The 21,979-nt window shown below is 46.7% G+C and overlaps 1 protein-coding gene across 1 annotated transcript; it reads right to left on the bottom strand.

The window, feature by feature from the left end:
* Window positions 1–11,761: 11,761 nt before the first annotated feature.
* Window positions 11,762–18,547, bottom strand: LOC118701302 (serine/threonine-protein kinase PAK 3-like). The gene is made up of 7 exons (XM_036405940.2): window positions 18,516–18,547; window positions 17,655–17,767; window positions 16,872–16,989; window positions 15,954–16,053; window positions 15,309–15,505; window positions 13,348–13,485; window positions 11,762–11,971 (listed from the first exon to the last, which is right to left on the bottom strand). Exons 2-7 carry the CDS (start codon window positions 17,702–17,704, stop codon window positions 11,885–11,887), a joined length of 690 nt encoding a protein of 229 aa, XP_036261833.2. The 5' UTR covers window positions 17,705–17,767; window positions 18,516–18,547; the 3' UTR covers window positions 11,762–11,884.
* Window positions 18,548–21,979: the final 3,432 nt, after the last annotated feature.

Here is a 21,979-nt window from a genome sequence, read left to right as displayed (position 1 = left end):
CCATATAAAACCCTAAACCCTCCTTGGCTCTTGGTTCTTTTGTCCTGAACCTCTTCAGAGTGTTGGCCAATAAACCACCACTGGAACTCCAAAGAAGAGCCCCTCCCCCTGTTTTTAGCCATTGACCTTCAAGTACAACATGTAGTGCGAGTGTCTGGTGTATCTATCCCTTTCCTAGAGGAGATGCTCTTGCAAGGAGGTGGTCTTGGCAGCTTCTGCCGCACGGCCACAAGCAGATCTTTAAAAAGCCAGAGAACACCAGCTGTGTGGGGTTGAAAAAGTCCTTCAGAGCTTTGTACTTGGAAGAAGCTGCATATGGTAATAATAAGGCTCACCACGACCTTCTCCATAGTTGCAGTCGCTGGTTTTAGACACAGAGCATGGCTGTAATACTCAATATCACAGAATATTCAATACAACTTGTAAGAACAGCTTTGCTGAGAGTGCTTCATTTCCAGAGTACATTTGCCAACACAGCTCACCCACATCAAAGCTTCAGGTCTGCCTGTCTTAGATGCTCCACAGAGTAGAGGTGGAGCATTTGCCTTGCAATTTTTGCATATCAGACATTCCTTCTTCCTGTGGATCTTCTTTGTGATGCCCACTGGCAAATAAAGGGTAGCCCCTGCTTCATTTTTTTTAGAGGTGTCCATACTTTTGCTTTGGCTATTGGCATCAGTAGGCTTAGAGTTCTTGTCCCACTGTATAAAAAAATACCATTCTGTAGAACATAACTGTGTAGACAGAAATGGTTGGTTTGATTTTGAGAGCATGGAGGAGATCTCCCTGATCAAGGAATGCCCCAAGGAGGGCATTATTCACCCAGCAGGGCTAATAGAGGGATGCTGAGTGATGAGGGCACATAAGCACCAATTTGCGACACAGTACAGATTTTGGGAGGATCTGAATTATCCTCTCTCTTTTCTCAGAAACCAGTGGCTCCCTACCTAAGACAACAAATGCTTAAATCAATTTGGTGTCCAACCTGTTCTGGGCAGATCTGTTGTTATCTCAACCTCTAGTGCTGCATACTGGTGTCATTAAGACTGTGTAGTTTACAAAGGGTGCTCTCCAATTTAGTACTCCCACTAAAAACACTGCCACGTCACCTCCACATCCCCTGCCCCCTCCAGCTGAATGCACAAAAGGTAAAGATCACAGTCAAGATAAGGACAGTTTACAGGAAACAGCAATGAGGTAAGAAAAATTACAGTAATAGCATTGATATATATAATAAAAAGTATAAGAAAGAAATTAATTACACAGGCATGCCTGACAATAAACACATGCCAGACTGCTCTGTGCACCACATTTTCTCAACCAGAAGGGACTCCCTTCCCCAGATGAGAGAGAGTTATGTCCCCCACCTCTGGCAAAGACATGAGGTGGTCCTGAAAGTGAGGTGTTACTGACTAACATCTGAGATCCAAGCAAGCCCCTCCTGGAGGCTGCAAAATTTAACCCTCTCCTGGCTGAAACCAGGACCTGTCCTTCAGCCACACAAGTGTCTTCAACAACATCCTCTAAAGTGCCTCTGTCCTATATTTGCATCACCAGACAGAGATCTTCATCAACAAGAGAGGTGAGAAGAAAAGAGTGGCCTAGAGAAGAATGTGCACAGCTGAATTACCTTATGGAAAAAACTACAGTTGAATTTTGCTTCCAGGTCACTTGCAATTGAAGACAATATAATGGAGAGACATTCCTTTTCAGCTAAATACTACTTGGAATCTGCATGGTCTAAGTGAGAAAGGAGATTTACATGATCTCTCCATAATTAGGTCACTTACAACCAGGGCAAACAACCAGGGCTGCAACATTTGTCACAGTGACTCAAAGTGAAGTAGAAAAAGACCCTCCAAAACTCTCAGTTGGGGCACTGCTATTGTTCAGGTCTGTAGCTCACAAAGAAGCCCTCAGCACTTGCCCAAGTTCATTAGCTCATACGCTATTTTAAGTTATTCTCCCATGGTCTGCATAGCTGTATCATGAAAAAGTATATCATGAAAGTAGTGATGTGGAAAACACTCTAGTGCTGGCTGTTCCATGTGCAGCTGCAGTGCTAAAGAATAAAGACTTTATTTTTCTTTCAGAGACCTGAAGCAAAACCCTCCGGAGATCTGGCAGACCTGGCAGCACATTCTTCCAGCAAGTGGCTAACAACCCCATATCAGTTGGAAGAATGATGAAAATCAGATTATTGGACAGCCAGAGGAAAGGTGAGAGTTCAGAAGTCTGTTTGCACTGACATATACAACTTTTATCACACCCCAAACCCACCTTTTAAGTGTCTTCACTTTTTCTATGGAATTCCAGCCTTCAGCCTTCATTTGGTTACCTCCTTGCTAAGGACAGATTTCAGCATTAAATGCCAGCTTTGCATTTAATGGGAAATGAGTATTTATTTATTTATTTATAAATACTCATTTAAGGGAAATGAGTATTTGCCTTCGAATCAGCTCCAACCAAGCTCCACAAGTCAAATAGGCAGGTACATTTCACAAAAAAAAATCTCAAAAAAGCAATGGCAGTCCACTTTTCTTCATCTAGATTAGGATATACATCAGATATGAATGTTAAACTCTTAAGAGGAATTCAGTTACCAGACAGGAACTTAATCAACACTGCCACCACCAACAAAAATAACTTCATTCAGAAGGAAAATGTTGGTTTAGAAGCACACACTGCAAAGGCAGAACATCATACATTCACATTCCTATGCATTCACACTCAGTATTACAGTGTTGGCTTCTTGGCTTTAACCTTGTGAAAAATGCTAATCACTTGTTTTTAAAATTTTAAGAGTTTAATAGTAATAAAGTGGTTATAAAAATAGCAATAAAATTAGAGTAATAAAAATTTGGACAATTAGGATTAGGGCAATATGAGACAATAAAAACAAAGAGTGATGGACAGCCTGGGCACCTTTTTCTGGGCAAAATAAACTTGAAAAAGGACACACATTAACAGAGGATTAACTCTTAAAAGTAATAGTTTGCTGTATATTCATATATTTTATATATGAAGCATAACTTTTATTTAAACAAAGGATTCTGTCTGGTTAGTGTTAACTTCTTAATCTTGATGGTGTCTCAGGGCTGAGTGAGGTAGGAAGAAGTTAGTTTCTTTTGATAAGGGAGTAATAATTTTTTTCTCTCTGAAAGATTCAGGTGTCTTGTAGCTGCTATCTCAGTGTGAGTACTTCATTCCTCTCTTTAAAAAAACTATCTTACATAGCATAGTCTCTATTTTAACATTACGTTATAACATAAAACTATATTTAACACACTACTTAAGAAAATTAATACAGCATAACTTTCTAACATAACACATATAATATTAATTTTAATATTTGTGAGAAGCCAATCATAAAATACACATTTTTCACAACCTGTAATCCCATGAATGACTATGTACCTTAGAAGAGGCAGAAATACAATGTTCAAATATATATATGAACTGAGAACTGCAATGGTTTTCTTCTTGTTTCTGATTTTACTGACATTCAGGCAAAATATTCAGGGTTTACAGCGACAATGCAGATCCTACTGCATAAGAGGCAGTGAGATGGAAAAGGAATTGCTTACAGCCAGACTGGTTAGAGGCTGCTTCTTAAAAACTTTGTTTCAAGTGCCACAGAACCAAGTTTTGACTTGGAACAGAAAGTGAAACACTGCAAAGATTTTGAGCCAAATCCCCATCTCCCTCAACCTTAATGTAGAACCTTGTCCATGGGGATATTTTAATGTGACAGAGGGAAAAGTGCTACAAAATGCCAATAATTAAATGACCAATGAATCTGAGGCAGATGTTGATCCAGCAAGCTCACACCACACTGATGGTCTGTACAGGATGCCTGTGATTCACCAGCAGAACACCATTCACCCACTTCCCAAAAAACTATTGCCCATAGATCTTGTCAAAGTACAGACTACAAACGTCTTGTTTAGGAGCACCTCTTGAAAGAGATGTCAAATTCATTTTTCACAGGATTCATCTGTAAGCCAGCACTATATTATACCGGGATTGTTAGGAGATGGCACTTGCACAGAATCACATCAACTATTTAAGAATGGGACTTAGAACAGCAAACAATGCAGCTCTTTGTGTCAGAGACTGCCCTTAAACATTTTCACACCACCGTTCACAAGACCAATTCAATCCTGATGGCAGTGACTCAGATCTGCTACAGCCTAAAACACAAAGATCACTGCATACAGATTTTACTCAAATGCTGAGATTCAACAACAGTAATAGCACTGTTACAATAAAAAAGCAACTCCAAATTGGAAACAGTAATCATTGGAAGCAAGCAATAGAGATCCTTGATGCACCAGCACCAGGACACAGAAAATCTTTTTAAGAATAGTTTGCCTGTACACCTACAATATTTCATTCTTAATGCTTTAGTTATTGAATATTTATACACAGAAGTGATTAACTATATCATTAAATAGATTTTTACACTACTACAAGAAAAACTGCAGCTTCCATCATTTCCTGGAATCTTTCCTATTTTGAAGTACCACAATGGGAGCCTCCTATTCAAAACTATGCTAGCTATTCATAAACCATTGGGAAAGAAAAGTCCCAAAACGAAACAAAACGAAATCCCAAAGCATAGAATTAATCAACCCAAACAACACTTTGCAAAGCCGCTACTACCTGGCAACAAAAAACCCTCGACATCTCAGTGTTATAGATACGTAATGTGATGGATTTACTTTCAGAATTAAGGGATGAAAATTGTATATATGTTAAAATAAGTTTATTGATATGTAGTTATGTTATCGTAATCTTGTTTAGACATCCTTTGTTCTACCCATAGTCCCCTTCCCCCCTCGCTATTGTCACCACCAGACAGCCTTGGCTGCGAAAGACTTGTGAAGGTGATGTACACACCGTGTCCTCCGCACACCAGGAGGGCCTTGTCTGTCTCCGCAGGAGACAAGCTGAGATGAGCAGAGCTCCTCCGGGAAAATCCCGGGGCACGCCTTGGAGGTCCGTCTTTCCCCTCTGCCCCTGAGGGGACAGAGACGGTCCCATCTGGGTCTCCAGAATGTTTTGCGGAGATACTCAAAACTCCACAACTTTTGTGAAAGTTGTAAAGCCAGTATGTTTATTACAGCACTGGACGCATGTGGGAATCGCTCCCCTCAAAATGGCATGCGTACTTCTGGGAACTTCAGGTCCTTTTCTATCCCCCTCTCAGATACATATCTCAGATACATATGCATACAATTTCACAATAGGTTCATACATATTCATTTTTACGAATTTTGCTTGACATTTGCCGCTAGTTCTTCCTTATCAGGAAGAATTCCTAGGTCAGGTTGACCGGATCTCACAGCAGTCTCTCTGTCTCCCCCCCCACCCCTTATCTCTGTCCTTCATTGAAGCAGTTTCTCTGAGCCTAGGTTTTGCAATCAGGCTAAATAGCAATAGCTATGTTTTCTAACCACAGACTCAACTCAAAAATGTACATTTCACCTAAATCAAAATGGATTTCTACCCTGGAAAATTTCTACTTTGCTTCAAAGGGAGGATGAGTACACTGTGCCCTTTGCAGGAGATGGGAAAAGCTTGTTGCTAGCAGGCGCGGCTGTGACACCACCTGACCTCCAATCAAGGTGCAAGAAAGTAACCTCCACCAATGGATGGTAAAAAAGAGTTGACAGACAGACTTTGGGAAGGGCCAGGGTTAGTGATGCAACCACAGGGGTATAAAAGGCGGAGCAGCCACTGTGTAAACAAGCACATGGCAGTTTGATTCCATGCCTTCACTGGTGCAGTCTTGTTGTATTTTATAATAAACCTCTGAAATTTTAAAAGTGAGCATCCTTTTTCACGAGGTAATATTTTCTTCTAGTTACTCAAAATTATTCATATTCAGCAACTACTCTAGCAGTAAATAAACCCACAAGCTCCTCCGAGACAAATCAAAATAGGACAGAACCTCCATGGAAAATATACCTGTTTTCTAGGAACTGCACAGAAAAATGTCTCCATGTTCTCTTCACTTAAAAGCCTGGGTAAATCCAGGCTCATAATCATGATACCCAAGAATTTACTGCCAGAGTGAACACATCAAACTCCAACACACAGGGACGCAAGGACACAACTGCACACACATCCCTCACACCCATGCTTGAACCATCTTCCTGCTGCAATATATGTTAGAAATAATTCATGCTATAAAAGAATGTATTTTATAAAGATTGCGAAATCCAAACGAGTCTCAGACCACAAGCAGCCAGAGAGGTGGATGTCTATTCAAGTTCTGAAGTTCCTGAAGGTGGCAGGAGAATAATCAGCAGTTAGCTCATGAATAGACACACCCAGCATGATGATCACTGTTATCCCGAGCCATCGGAAGACGCCTAAGAGTGATCATCGATCATTGCCCTGTTGATAACATTGATCAAGATAGCCAAAGTCACCAGAAAGATGCATGTGAATACGCGACTTCTTGGATTTGATCAACGCTGGCTGTCGACCAGGAAACGGCGATTGTCCAGCTCTGCACAGTGAAAGAACCAACTATGAAAATTTACAAAAGAAACTTGGACTCCTTTGCCTCAGGCATAATAAACTGTATAAAATATCCCCACAAGAAGCGGCTCTCATGAACGAGGGGGGGGGGTCCGATGCGATAGAGGTCGGATCCAGGTTCACCCAGCGCTGATCCCGGGCTCGACGCTGTCTCTTTGGCTGTGGTGGTTTTAAGGATCGTATTTTGGTCACAGAAAAAGAGAAATCTTTTCGCATTTTTGATAATTTGGCTTTTGATTGATCATTTATAACACTGCTGAGCTGAGGACCAGAAGCGACCGGAATAGCCCGGGCACTCCAGCTTCAGTGCAAGGCAGCCGGCAGCCTTGAAGGTACAAAGCGAGCACAGGTCGGAGCTCCTCGTGTCCGGAGCGAGGCCGGAGGAGCCCCCACGTGTCGCAGCCCCTCCCCAGGCACAGCCCCGGGCGCAGCCGGGGCCGCTCCGCCTGCGCGGGGCCGCTGCCGGGCGCTGTCGCGGCTCCTCCCGCGGGGCGGAGCTGACGCGGCCCCGGCCCGGCCCCGCTGCGCTCCGAGCGCGGCCCCGGGGCGGCCCGGCCGAGGTGGCGAGGGACGGGCGGTGAGGGGCCGGGGGATGGGGCGCTCCAGGAATGGGCGGACATCCCGGCAGAGGGGAGAGAGACCTGGCAGAGGGAGGAGTGAGCGGGAGAGCGGAGAGATGCTGGGAGGAGGGGGAAAATCCCAAGAGAGGGGGACGAGCCTGGGAGTAGGGGAGATCACGGGAGAGGGGGGGGTGAGATCCTTTCCCAGGGTAGCCTTCCAAGAGGGTAGAGCCGGGGAAAGAGGAGAGAGCCTTGGAAGAGGGGGGAGATCTTGGAAGAGGGAGGAGTAATCAGGAGAAGGGGAGATCCAGGGAGACGAATAAAAGCACTGGCTACAGCCTGGGAAAGGGGGGAGCTTGGGACAAGGGGTAGCTCGGGACTGGGGAAAACCCGAGAGAGGAGGGAGAAACCAGGAGACGGGGGAGAACCTGAGAACAGGGGGGAGATCCAGAGTGTGAGATGCAAGGCTGTGTTTCGTGTCAGGTGCAAACAGGCGAAGTGTGTACTTGCAAATGCGAAATGTGTGGACATCGACAATGGGATAGTTGTGAATTCTAATAATAACTGAGGAAAATAAAGCATGGAAAAAGGCCTTTGAACCTATCTTTTGTTTGAAATTAACCCTGGTTGATTTAGGAGCATTGGAATTAAAGTGTTAAGGATGTTGCTTTTTGCTTGCATTTAATCCGTAAAAAAAAAAAAAGCTCTGCAATAATAACCTTTTGAAGTATAATTTTAGAATATTACTTGTATCCTTGAAACTATAGCTTTGGAAGATATATAGGAAATATGCTTATCTCACGCCTTATTGAAGCAGAGAAAAACAGTTTGAGAAAGGAAGATGAACATCACCTCAAGGACTTACGGTTTCGACCAAAGGGAAGCTGGACATCACTGTTATGAGATTTATAGTCTCTGCAATTAAATCCCATCTGGGGAGCTGGACTCCACCAGATGGGATTCGTCTTTCTTCTTTCGGAAACTGGACCATCACCATCTGGGGATACTCCTTTGAAAATACATCCTGAGAAATTCAAATCACAATAGTGTATAGAATTGTGATGTAATGATTTGGAATAAAAATTGCTGATGAGTAAAAATTGGAAATAGAAACTATTAAAAAAAAACAACTGATGAGTACCCCTATAAATACCTGTAACCATCAATTATCGGCGTGCAGTTGGAGGGAAAACTTCCCCCACTGTACCCAGCGCTGTATTGCTCATACTTTACCATATTAAATAATAAATTGATTGCTGCTTGAATACTGGCCTAGTCAAGCTTCTTATTCTTAACAGGAGTAGAGTGGAGAGGGCCTGGGAACGGGGGAAAGACGTGGGAGAAGAGAGCCCAGCGGCGGGAGTTCGGGAGCGGAGGCTCCTGCAGGCGGACCAGGAAGCCGGAGAGCCCAGAATCAGGGAGTCCTGCAGCCGGGCCGAGAATGGGCGCGGGTCAGTGCGGTTCGGGAGAGCGCGGCTGCGGGGCTGGCTCCGGAGCCGCAGGCGCGTGGAAAGCGCTGCTCGGCAGCCCCGGCGGCGCTGAGAGCACAGCCCTGCCCGGGGAGGCAGCGCCACGGGCGCCGCTCGGCTTCCCAGCAAGGCCTCGGCAACGCTCGCCTTCGCCGCCGTATCCGCGGCAGCTCGGAGCATCGGTCCCTGCCCAGGCCCGAGGCTCACCTGCGCCAGGTGCACCAGAGCATCGCCTCTGCCTTGACAAGCCACAAGGAGCAGTGCCGGGCAGGGACTGCAGATCCCCATTGGTGGCAGAGAAAAAAGAGCAAGGATGAGGTGTCACTGTCAAATGTGTTCAGATGCACTCACAAGGATACTATTGCTCTTGGCTCAGAACATGGAAAAGAAGTGAGCAGACACAAATCACAAGCTGGATGCAATATCCAGGGATCAGCTATCTGAATAAAATGCTACACAACTGCTGGAATGCTTAATGGATGACTAATTACCCCTTGCTAAGTAATCTGGACTTGTTAGGGACAGCATACTTACCTCTCAAAAATTACTCTAGAGCTATGATTAAGAAAATTTTGAAGAAAGGCTCATAGGCCCACATTTTAATGCAGTTGGTGTGGGTTTGATAAATGAAATCTACTTTAATGTCTTGATTTTCCTAAAGGTTTGTGGTTTTGTTTTTTTTTCACACACGCATGCATACTAAATTTGAGAATCTAAGGTAAGGTCTTTTCATAGGGGATATGGAAGAGACAGATCTTCAGTCAGCAATATGTCAGTGAGAGACAGCTGAGCGATGATTACTGAGAAGAACAGCCCTGCAATAGAGGTGTGAGCCCTGGCTGATACGCAGTAGAACCACCTTAGGCAGGATCAGTAACAAGCTTTTGAAGAGTGAAGGGCCTAATCCTTTGGTGTGGTACTGTATGGACTTTGGGATCATGACACCATTGCAAATAGGTTCCCTTTCCAGCAGAAGAGACTTCCATCTGCTGCCTCTGCCGAGACACTGGGAGGGACAGAGTGAGCAAGGCTCAGTCAGCTCGCAGGGTTATTTGCACAGAGGGGCTGCAACAACACGAGAAGCCAAAAGCAAACAAGCTCATAGCCTGATTCCAGAACTGCTCAAGCATCTGTGTCCTTGCTGGCAAGACAAGAAGGTGCTTCAGACTTTAAAGGCTGCTTCGTCCTTTGCAGGACCAGCCCAAAATCTCAAGATCTACAATAGAAAGATGGGGGGGGAGGGGGGGGGGCGTTGGGGTTTTTTTTGCTCACTGGGTGGGAATTGCTTCAGTTGCTGTTTTGAAGGGCTTGCCTGAGTTGGCATACTAAAACACAGAAAAAAAAAAAAAGGCTGTGCTTTTTCTTAATGAAGCCACATTGTATCTGTCTTTCAGAAAGGAATAAAGAAAACACATTCTCCTCCCTTCCAAATCAGTTCACTACTCAAGCAAAACCCTCAGGCACCTCCCTGACTCCCTCTCCCAGCAGCTCAGGGCTGCATCGCACAGCGCTTGCTGTGTGCCAGGGAACACAAAGCAGGCTGGCCTGGTGGGCCTGAATATTTCTGCCAAACACTCTGCATCTCACACCTTTGCTCTGGCTGAGTGCAGAACTGCAGGATTGCAGGCGCTTCCTGCCAGAGCTGCGTGAGGCACTGGCTCCTGCAGACGTGCCCTGCCAAGCTGTCCCTGCCTCACGCTGGCCTCGCTTCCCCTGGCAGAAGTGCCGGGCCTGAAGGAGGCTGCCCTGTGCTCCAGCCTGCCGAGCAGCCCGGCTCCCTGCCCCGGTCCCAGAGTGCTGCACACACTGCTGACCTTGGCCAGGAGTTGCAGGGCAGCCGGCAGAAGAGGAGGAATCCTCAGCCAGCCCAGCGGCCCTCGGCTGCCCTTGGCCTTTCTCTGCTCCTGGGCACACTCCAGACGGCCAATGCCTCCAGGCCGGGCTGTGCCCAGCACGGCTGCGCTTCCCCTTGGCAGCAGCCAGCTGCCACCTGGGCTCTGAGAGCGCAGGATTCGCCCGCTCCCAGGAACAGGCACGCAGGGCCCGGCTGCTGCCTCTCGCAGCTCCAAGGGCCTCCTTCCAGCCTGCCTCTGCCGGGGCTCAGCCTGCTCCGGCCTCTGCCTGGGCTCTGCTGGGGCTCCAGCCCGGCCAAGGCCGGGCCCGCTCTCACCTCACAGGCACTGACAGCTCTGCACCTCAGGAGACCTTGCCGAGCACCCTCTCTGATCTTTCTGCTTTCTCACTTGAGCAAGGCTCTCCTCCAGCCAAAGAGATTGCATTTAGGGACACAAATCCAGGTGGCAGGAACCCCAATGCTCTCCAGTCACAGCTGAAGGCCTGAATCTGCACAGGATGTTTGGCCTGCCTCATTCCTCCTTTGGTTTTGCCTTCAAATGCCATTGCCCTTTCTGCCTCAAATAGAAGTACCAAAGCTGGCCAAAAACAGACCAGTGGGCCATATTCCAAAGGCAGTGTGGTCTGGAGAGGATGAATGGAGAAGATCCTTCCCCACTTTCACACCATGCCGAAGACACCGTGTCACTTTCCACTGTGGAGAGCTTTGTGGATAATTGGCTAGCTGAGAAAGGCCACTTTGATGTGATACCGTTGGATAAGGTTCGGGGAAACAAGCAGGGGATTAAGTAGTCAGTGTCCAATCACTGACAAGGGTCATGATGACCTTGCTGCAACATGAAGATGGGGGAGAAAATCTTTTGCCAGAAAAATGAAGATAGCCTAGGTAGAATAGCCACAGGAATGTAAACATAGAAACAAAATAATCATTAGAGCATAGAGGTAGGTGTGGTTGATTCATGTGTGTTTTAACCAATAATGAGCTCAGCTTTGCAATATGTATAAGCTTCATTAACACCAATATAAATATGTGTGAGCTATCAGTAAACTTTGAAATTTGTTGTTCATGCATATTGTGTGCTGCAATTCTTCTGGTGACACGACATTCCACCTTTAAGAAACAACAGACAATTCAGAAGGAATTCTCGAGTTTATTCGCAGAGTGAGAAGGAAGGGAATCTTCAAGGCAAGTTGTGGTTTCATAAATTTTATTAATTTCCAATCCTACTCTGCAGTCCTATTAGACAATCCTACTCTAACCCTAACCCTAACCTTAATCCTAATCCTAATCCTAATCCTAATCCTAATCCTAATCCTAATCCTAATCCTAATCCTAATCCCAGTCCTAGTCCTAATCCTAATCCTAATCCCAGTCCTAGTCCTAATCCTAATCCTAACCTACAATCCTACTCTAAGAAGGTTGAGGAATAAATGATCCTGATGTGATTGTCACATTCTTGTCTCCTTCCTCTTCTTCACTGAAACAATCAGTGGCACCAGGCTGGACACAGGCTCAGCAAATCTTACAAATGGATGCTGCCCAAAGGGAAAGAAACCAAATCAACAAAAAACAATGAACCATGACTTTCCAAACTCAGTGCTTCACAGGATTCCTCTGGCTCCTAGGAGGATGCAGGAAGAGGACCAATGGGACCATCTGCACCTCCATCTTTATGTGCAGGACCTTGCCATCATAGGCAAACCTGGCCCAGAATCCCACTCATCCATTTATCCAGGTGTCTTCATCTTGCTGAGATTTTTGCCCTGCCAGTGCTCTAGAAATGGTGCTTTCTGTCCTTGGAGTTTCTTCTTTTCAGGAAACTCCAATGACTCACATAGGTCCCTGTCTTTGCAAGACAGGCACTGTGCTGATTCCCACAGGGACAGAAAGCAGTGTCTGCCTTTCCACACCCTGCCCCTCATGTGCTGGATGGCACCTTCCTTCCCAGCAGGGCCAGCCCAGTGGCACTGGGCCCTGCAGTTCCCTCTCTGCCACACAACCTGGCAGTAACCCTGGCACAGTTCCCGTCTGCTTGGGCGTGCCAGGCAGCAGATGGGGCTGGGACAAGTCCCTCCCAGCTGTCCCTGTTTGTGTGGCAGAAACCTCTAAGGGTGGGCTGGGGGGCACAAACCAGGGCCCCTCAGAGGCTCCCAGTGAGCCCCCCACAGCCCCTCCTGCCCACAGCCAAATCTCTGACTGCTCAGCTGGGACTGGCTTCCTTGGGTTCCACCACCACCATTTCATGTCTCTGTACCCTGCATTGCTCTACTTCAATTCTTTTGCCATTAGATAAAACTGAACACTCCACCAAATTACAAAACAGGGCAACAGAAACAGTCAGAGGACAGAGCACCTCTTCTCTGAGGACAGACTGAGAGACCTGGAGTTATTCAGCCTGGAGGAGAACAGGCCCCAGGGAGACTTCATTGCTATGTTCCAGTATTTCAAAGGGGATTCTCAGGAAGTAAGAGACACCTTTTTTAACAGGGTCAGTTGCAATAGGACATGGGATAGTATTTATAATATATAATGGGGATTGAGTCAGATTAGGTCTAAGGAAGATCTTGTTTACTTGGAGCATGGTGCAACCCTGGCACAGGTTGCCCTTAGAGCTGGTTGGTGCCCCATCCCTGAGCAGGGATGGGGCAACCATTCCAGGGTAGGTGGGAAGGGGCTCTGAGCAACCTGTATCTCTTTAAAGATGTCCCTGCTCATTGCAGGACACTTGCACCACAGGACTTTTACAGGGCCCTGCCAGACCAGCCCAGTCTGGGATTTCTCCAGATTTTCATTTGAAGAGCAGCAAGAGTGGAGGTGAGGAGGAAGGGGGCTCATCTGATGCCTTGGACTTGAGTGGGGGAGGAGCCCATCCCTCAGAGCCTGTTTCACCTGCAGCCCCTTCACATTTTACCTGCAGGAGGTCCTTGGCAGACCAGCGCTGCTCCTCATCTGTCTGCAGGCAGCAGCTCAGGAAGTCACGCAGGCAAGGTGAAAATAGGTTGGGCTGCTGCAGCTTTGGTGTCCCTTGTATGGCGATCAGGAGTTGAGGCTGGGGAAAAAGGAAACATGAGACTCCACCTGCTTCTTTCCCATCTGTAACTGCTCTCCCAGATCCCATTGATTAAGCTCCACTCTGCAGTGGCAGTTTCTGCCCTGGCAGAGACCCAGAGATGACTTTCCTTTACCAACCAAAACCCCAAACTCCGATGCAGCCACAGCTTTTCCAACATCCCACAGATCTGGCCTTGGCAGCTGATTTCACTGACTGACCTAGTTAGTGGGAACTACATCAGCAAAAGCACATTTCCTTCCCTGAGGATTCACACCAACTTGAGAGGCTTTTTGGAAGAGGGACTTTGCTATACTAACTCTACTATTTCCCAAGGATTAGTACGTGAAAAATATCTCTTCAGTGCTTGTTGGTCCCTTAAGCACAGCTGCCATAAAACAAAACTCATCAAGCTTCTTGTCCTCTTCTAGAAAACAGTGGTAATTGAAGGAAAGAAAGGAAATCCACCAGGTATTCCTCAGGTAAGGAAACAAACATTTGGAATCTCATATTCAACACAGACATATTAAGATGCATGCACAAATATATTGAGGTGAAAATGCCTGCTTGGGTGCACAGGTGCCACCTGCAGCTCTGTCTCTCGGCTCCAAGTTTTAGCTTCTCTATGTGACAAAAGGAAACCTTTTCAGGGTCAAATCAGAAGAACTGCTGTGCCTATGGTCACCCTCTGCTCATTTGGATACTCAAGTCAATGCATTAAAGGTGTGCCCATCGCAGAAAGTGTCGGGTAAGAAATGGGAGGTTTGGCAGGATCTCCATGACTCCAGGCTGTGGCCTGGTCTCCATAATAGTGCCTATCACAATACTAACAGCTCTGTGCTGGTGGCACTGAAATAGATGGTGACCAAAGAGGCTTTATTATTATCCTCTTCAACCCAGAGGAAAATTTCCAAGCCTAAAACAACAAACACACTCCCCTTGAGTAGAAATAATTAGGACAGCTTTCTTTCCTTTTCCCACACCACCAGAGGTCACAAAGGGGGTTTTATCCTGTCCCTCTGCAGCTATGCTTAGCCACTGGCCATGGTGGGGAGCTGGAGTCCTCCCTATCATTAGAACTGTGCAGGCCAGGGACAGCCCTGCTCCTGTAGTAAAGAAACACAGCACTGGTGTCAACTGCCCACGTTGGATCCCAGCCCAGGCACCTGCCTGCAAGCTTATCAACTTGTTTAAGTACCAAGGAACAGCCAAGAGTTTGGCATACAATTCTAACTGCAGTCGGAGAAAAACACATCCTGAACTTATCCAGGCCATCCAGACACATGACTGAACAGTGTACAGATGACTTGAAAGGCTGAAAATTTCAAAGACCCACAGGATTTGGAAAAGATGATGCATTGTGGAGGAAGATTGATGTGCTGTGGCTCAAAAAGAAAAAGAAAGCAGAACTACTTTGGTATTGCTTTGAGGGTTGTTTCTTTTTTACTTTTTCTATAAAACTGAAACTGGGAAGACTCAACCTCCATTTCGAAGGCTATTTATCACACATCCAACCGTTCCACTGAAAAATTCCTGTCCTTCAGAGACAGAACTCCAACAGGGTTCAAAAAGCAAATGAGAAATGTCAAGCATGGCTGGAGGCCAAAATGGCAGGTTTCTAAACTGGTTAGGTTTCTGAACTGCCACTTCCCTTTCTGATGCAACCAAAGCTACAGCAGGTGCTGATGTGTTGCAGGGACATTTTTAGAAGGGGACCTTGGTGGAAGTGGTGCCAGCTGATGGCAATGGGATTTTGTCCAATGGGACACAGAACACGGGACAGGTGAAAAAGACAGTGGGATCAGTGAGTATTTGCACCTTACCAAGACAGGAGTTGCATTCCAGTAAGGAACTTCTCGTTCCACCATTTCGATGCCCACGATTCCCAAAGACCATATGTCCACTTTGGGGCCATATGGTTGACCTGTCACCACTTCAGGCGCCAGCCACCCAGAAGTGCGGGCCACGGAGCTCCGTCTGCCCTGCTCAGGGGTGAGCTGAGTAAAGAGGCCAAAATCAGCTGTGGAGAAAACAACAAACCATGAAAGTCAGCTCCAGTTAGGAAACCAAGCAAAAGAATTCCCCACTCTCAGGCTAAGAATGCGCTGTGTCATCTGTTGAAAATCAGTCCCTGCTCTATTTCCTCAGGGCTTTAGCCAAGAAAATATGGAATTGGCCACTTCAAAAAAAACCCCTCATGTTTTACACTACCTCCAGCAGTGGTCTTTATTTTCCTGAAGCTTTAGGCTTGTAACTCCCTTCCTCTGGAAGGGGGACACACACAGACCAACACCACTCTTGACTGCTTGTGGTTCCTTATACCTCTGTGCATGTTGCAACCATGTCATCAGCTCACAGTGGGTGTCCCTGCACTGCCACCAGCACCATTTTTGGGGAGCTGGCTGTCACTCCAAGCAGCCCCACACCCACATGCCTGGAACGCTGCACCTGACCAAGAATATACTGACCCAGCTTGACAGAGCCATCGGTTTTGAGAAGGATGTTGCTGCTCTTCACATCTTGGTGGATCACGTCGTTCAAGTGAAGAAAATCAAGTCCTTGCAGGCACTGAGAGAGAAAACAGAAAGAGGAAGCCAAAAATGAGTGATGGGATTTCATCACACAAGAAAGGAAACAGCTCCAAAGGATTCCCTCTCCAGGGGAATGGGCAGTAATGGCAGAACACAGTGCCACTGAGAGGAAGAGCTTGCTGCTCCAACACTTGCAGAGCAGGACCTTTCTGAGGAAAGGCATGTCAGCTTTTGAAAGAGCAACAGCACCTGCTGTTGTAGGCTGTCCCCTGCAAACCAGCCAGAATGACTGCTGCTGCAGTGGACGTGCTCTCTCCAAACAAGGGTTTGCCAAGAAAGAAAAAGTCCCTCCCTGTGGTATGAAGCAGATCACTTTTGGGTGGGAGGCTGCATGACAAAGGTTTTCTTGCTGGCATCAGCACAGACTTGGAAGTATCACATCAGTCACCTTCCTGAAGCAAACACTGTTTTGTCTGAGTACTGTCCTTTTCAGTTAAGGACTGTGAGAAATGAGTCTCTTTCTTTGCTGATCGTTTCAAATCCTGCCACCAGCACCTTTGCTTTTACAGGCAAGAAATGCAGTGCAGAAAGCCTTGAGATAAATGTTTAGAGAGGCAAGGTGGAGAACAGCAAATACAAATACAAGAGAAAGAGTGAGAATACAACAGAAGAAGGTAAGAGTATGGGAACAGAGTACAGTGAGTGCAGGGGCACTGGCAGGCCTTTCACTTGAGATGCTTTTGCATACCAGCCACACAGAAACAAAGCTTGGCACAGGAAATCACTCCAGCTCTGAGCCTCTGTTTCCCAGACAATCCTGCCCAAGCCCTGTGAAGCACAGGTAGGATCCCTGACCTCCCGACTGATGGTTGCAATCTCTCCTTCAGACACGTGAGTCTCGTTGATGACATCGCTCAGAGTGCCTCCGTCCATGTACTCCATAATCAGCCAGAGCTGCCTATCCACAAGGTAGCTGAAAGAAGGAAACAAGGGTGTGGAGATGAACATGCATGGCTAGGTTGCAGTTTGGAAACAGCAACGCTTGTTTCTGGATGCCTTTGTGATGAGGACAGAATAAAAGAAATAGACATTCTCTCTTGGCTGTGCATTGCTTGCAATCTGTGCAGTTTCAAGGAGAAAGGCACAGCTGTGGAAAAGGAGATGTCTTAGATGGGCAGCAAGCAAAATCTGCACTTTAGCAACAGCCCAGATAAAAAACCTGTTACACATGGTGTTTCTGGAAATAAACACCTATTCGTCCTGGCATACACAGTAATGGAAAAGGCACAACCATCCAAGGGAAATCCTCTGTAGGATGGTTTATCCGAACTTAAAAGGTGCTGAGAAAAATTTGAAAAAATCAAGCCTCAAAACAATGTGGAGGCAGTGAACTTTGAGGGCATTGAATCAGTAAAATAGGGCTGATCCAGGTTTTTGAAAAAATTTCGAACTGCATTTGTCAGGGTGGATTAATGCAGACAAAATGCACTCTCTTCCCATCCATTGGTGATAAGTAGAGAAATAATAATTAACCAATAATTATCAGCTCTATTTTCTGACAGTGAGCAAAGTGGATTTTTAACTGCATGCTTGCAGCATGTAAACAAACATTGCTGGGATAAAATAACAACCACTCACCTCTTTAAATAATTCACAATGTTTCGGTGCTTATTGATTTTCATGACCATGAGTTCATTAAAGGTTCCTTCCTTTCTGACCAGTCCTTGAAGATTTATTTTCTTTATGGCCACCTAAAATGATGTTGAAAATCAGTAACATTAAAAGCTGGTGGCATGAGAACAATTTCTCACATGGAGCGAGTGATTTTGGAATGACACAGCCAAACTGTGCCAACTCTCTTGTGATTAGACATCAGAATGGGAACAGATGTTCCAACAGCCCATTTCTCTGCTCCCTTGGGAGCCAGTTACAGGACATGTGGGGCCAGTGACGTTTTGCCTTGACCATTTGGTAACAATTATGTCTCAACTATCACTCTGACCACACTCTCTGCTACTTTGTTTGGCACTCAGAAGAAGTAATCCATGCCTTAATACTCTGTGGGTACATCTTGGCCTATGGGCAGGGCTTCTAGGGACACCTTGCAGATCTCTCCCTACGTGCAGTTCCCAAGGGCAGCACTGCAGGTGGCTAAGGAACTACCAGGAACTTTCAGATGTATTTGCTGGCAGCCAGAAATGAGAATTCAGGACTCTGAAGCTGAAGCCCCAAAGAGCAGTGAGGTGCTCGAAGGCACCACCTTTGTTTTAGCAATGGAGAGCGAGCGAGCGCGTCCTTCTCTGAAAGGAACCGCTGCCCTCCGTGCCTTCCTTCCGGCAGCTGAGGAGGACAAAGTCCCAAATGTATTTTGCAGGCTGGCACCAGTCTGTGCTTCTTGTGCCTTTTCAGCACAGCTCTGCCCAAAGCTCCAGCCACAGCTCACACCAGAGGGGAAAGCCCTCGAGTGCAGCAAAGTCTGCAGGTGCTGTTGACATTTACCTCTCCTCCTGTGGCAGTGTCAAGTGCTTTACAAACATCTCCAAAACTCCTAGAAACAAAACAGAAGCAGAGAAAGGAGAAGCCATTTAGATCTTGCAGTGAAAGCCAGCCCACACAGGAGATCTGTGCTGTAAATGCCTAAGACCTGCAGAACACTGGAAGAATGGAGATGTCTTTGACAATGCCTTCTGAGCACACTTAGAAATTCTGATCCGCACTGACAATCTAAGACCAGTGCCTGAACACACTTGCAGCTTGTCTGACTTCACACTTGATACCTATTCCACCAGCAAAACACCTGATGCATAGTTTTGTAAAATTAACATTGCTTGGACTCACCCACTGCCAATATTTTCCAGCTCAATGTATTTTATAATAGGATTTTCCATCTTCACCATTCTCCCTGAGGGAAACAAAATGCAAGATGTTCACTTTAAAGCAGAGATCCCACCTTCTAGGAGATACAAAAGGCAGCCCCACTGTCTGGGGCTCTGAGGCCTCCCTTTGTGGACAGCTGGCTAACAACAACAGGAACAGGAACTGGAACAACAAGAAAAGAACAGCAGGTCCACAGCACAAGTGGCTGGCACAGAGACTGATTTCTAGCATCCTTTGAAGTGAGAGACCTCTTGACAGCCGACACACAGGGAAGCACAGGGAGATACATTCAGAGGAGACTGAGACCAAGGGCTCCATTATGCACTGTTTCCCTTTCAAAGCTTGACTGCTCACTGATTGACCAATAGATTGTTTCTCTTTCAAGGGTCAAGGTCCCACCTGTTAAACAAGACACTTTTCTTCATTGTCTTGTCAACCTGCTCAAACATGGATCAAACATGGCAGGGCCTGGGACACGACTCCGGTTCCTGACACAGTCATTTGGGAAATAATCCCATTGCTCAAACTCTCCTTTGGTGGCCAAGAGCCTCCTACACTTTCTTCCCTTTGAATGCATTCCAGCTGCCTTTTTAGCAGGACCACTCTCCTTATTCTCAAGGCCAAGATAGCCACTTGCACACAGTAAGCACTGCAGTGGGGGAATACAGGGTTCAGCACTCCCGTTAAAGCTAAAGGAATTCACAAGACTAAGCCCTGTTTGTTACACTTAACACCTCTCCTTCCTATTCTGGGAATCAAACACAAGCGTTTCATCAATACACCCTGCAAGTGCTCCTGCTGAGTGAAGCCACATTGCTGTGTCAATAAAGCAGCCGGGACTCAGTTTCTTCATCCAGGGAAAGCCAATTCTTTATTCACATAACTCATTTTTATACTTGTTTTCACAGACCTCGTGTTCAACTCCAACTGGCTGGTAGTTTCCTTGCCACACAATTTATTGTTTAGAAGGTGTATTAGTGTGTACATGCTAAGACTCTCTCTTTTTAAGACACGCTCTTACTCAGGTGATTACATTTTTCTTTCGTAGACGCTCATGGGACTTGTTTATTCCAGATGCAAACGGTTTTCTTAGCACAATAGCTTGTTGTGCTAACTGCACTCATGACTATTCCCATGGGAAGTTAGCTGGCTGCACGTAGAAGACCTAACAGGCGAGCTGGGAATTTCCCATAGCAAGGCCTGATTTTATAAGGACTTTCTTTTCTAATAACCCTACCTGTGCAACACATTATGACTTTCTTTCAGAAATTAATGAAGAAAACACAAATTGCCTACTGAAAGGCTTCTGCCCCCTTCCAAATCAGTTCACTCCTCAAGCACAAGCCTCAGGCACATCCCTGACTGCCTCTCTCCCAGCAGCTCAGAGCTGCATTGCACAGCGCTTGCTGTGCGCCAGAGAGCACAAAACAGGCTGGCCTGGTGGGCCTGAATATTTCTGCCAAACACTCTGCACCTCACACCTTTGCTCTGGCTGAGTGCAGAACTGCAGGATTGCAGGTGCTTCCTGCCAGAGCTGCGTGAGGCGCTGGCTCCTGCAGACATGCCCTGCCAAGCTGTCCCTGTCTCACGCTGGCCTCGCTTCCCCTGGCAGAAGTGCCGGGCCTGAAGGAGGCTGCCCTGTGCCCCAGCCTGCCGAGCAGCCCGGCTCCCTGCCCCGGTGCCCAGAGTGCTGCACACACTGCTGACCTTGGCCAGGAGTTGCAGGGCAGCCGGCAGAAGAGGAGGAATCCTCAGCCAGCCCAGCGGCCCTCGGCTGCCCTTGGCCTTTCTCTGCTCCTGGGCACACTCCAGATGGCCAATGCCTCCAGGCCGGGCTGTGCCCAGCACGGCTGCGCTTCCCCTTGGCAGCAGCCAGCTGCCACCTGGGCTCTGAGAGCGCAGGATTCGCCCGCTCCCAGGAACAGGCACGCAGGGCCCGGCTGCTGCCTCTCGCAGCTCCAAGGGCCTCCTTCCAGCCTGCCTCTGCCGGGGCTCAGCCTGCTCCCGCCTCTGCCTGGGCTCTGCTGGGGCTCCAGCCCGGGCAAGGCCGGGCCCGCTCTCACCTCACACGCGCTCACAGCTCTGCACCACAGGAGACCCTGCCGAGCACCCTCTCTGATCTTTCTGCTTTCTCACTTGAGCAAGGCTCTCCTTCCGCCAAAGACATTGCATTTAGGGATCCAAATGCAAGTGGCAGGAGCCCAAATGCTCTCCAGTCACAGCTGAAGGCATGAATCTGCACAGGATGTTTGGGCTGCCCCATTCTTCCTTTGCTTTTGCCTGCAAATGCCATTGCCCTTTCTGCCTCACCTGGAAGTGTCACAGATGTGCCAAAATGGGACAGTGGGCCGTATTCCAAAAGCAGTGTGGTCTGGAGATGATGAATGAAGAAGAGTCTTCCCCACTTTCAAGGCACACCAAAGAAGCCATAAATGTCACTTTGCAGCTTTAAGAGACAACTGACAGCTCAGAAGGAAATGCTGAGCTTATTCACAGGGTGAGAAAGAATGGAATCTTCCAGATGAGTTAAAATTTCAGAAACTTTATTGATTTACAATCCTACTCTATAATCCTGCAGGGTCATATTTACAGAAAAAATGGACAGCTACTGAACAAACTAGCCTAACCTACTGGAACTAAAGAACTAGGTCTTGTTTTTAATAAAGCTTAATATCCATCTTTGTGGATAAAAATTCAATGCTGCGAGCAGAAAGAAGCAGCAGAAGAGTTGCTGACAGACAAAGGGGTAGCAAGCCAAATCAAATGACCTTTACAGCATTTACCAATTAGATTAAGAAAAAAAGATGCGTGCTTGCCTCAGGATAAAATAGAGCTACCAATCAAGAGATGCATGGACAAAGCGCAGCAGCCAACCAAACAATGCATTACTCTATAGACCTATAAGATAGGAAGTAAAAAGAAACAATGTTTAGAAGCACAATAAATGGCTTCTCCTTGATTCACATTCAATTGTGCAGAGTCCTTTGTCTTTTCTTCACATAATCCTACTCTAAATCCTACACTACAATCCTACTCTACAATCCCACTCTAAGATGCCTATGGAGTAAATAGTGCTGATGTGATGA

The sequence above is a fragment of the Molothrus ater genome, unplaced genomic scaffold, assembly GCF_012460135.2.
Source record: "Molothrus ater isolate BHLD 08-10-18 breed brown headed cowbird unplaced genomic scaffold, BPBGC_Mater_1.1 matUn_MA566, whole genome shotgun sequence".
NCBI lineage: Eukaryota > Metazoa > Chordata > Aves > Passeriformes > Icteridae > Molothrus > Molothrus ater.
Note: the sequence above shows the minus strand (reverse complement) of the source record. Positions and strands in the feature narration are given on the sequence as shown.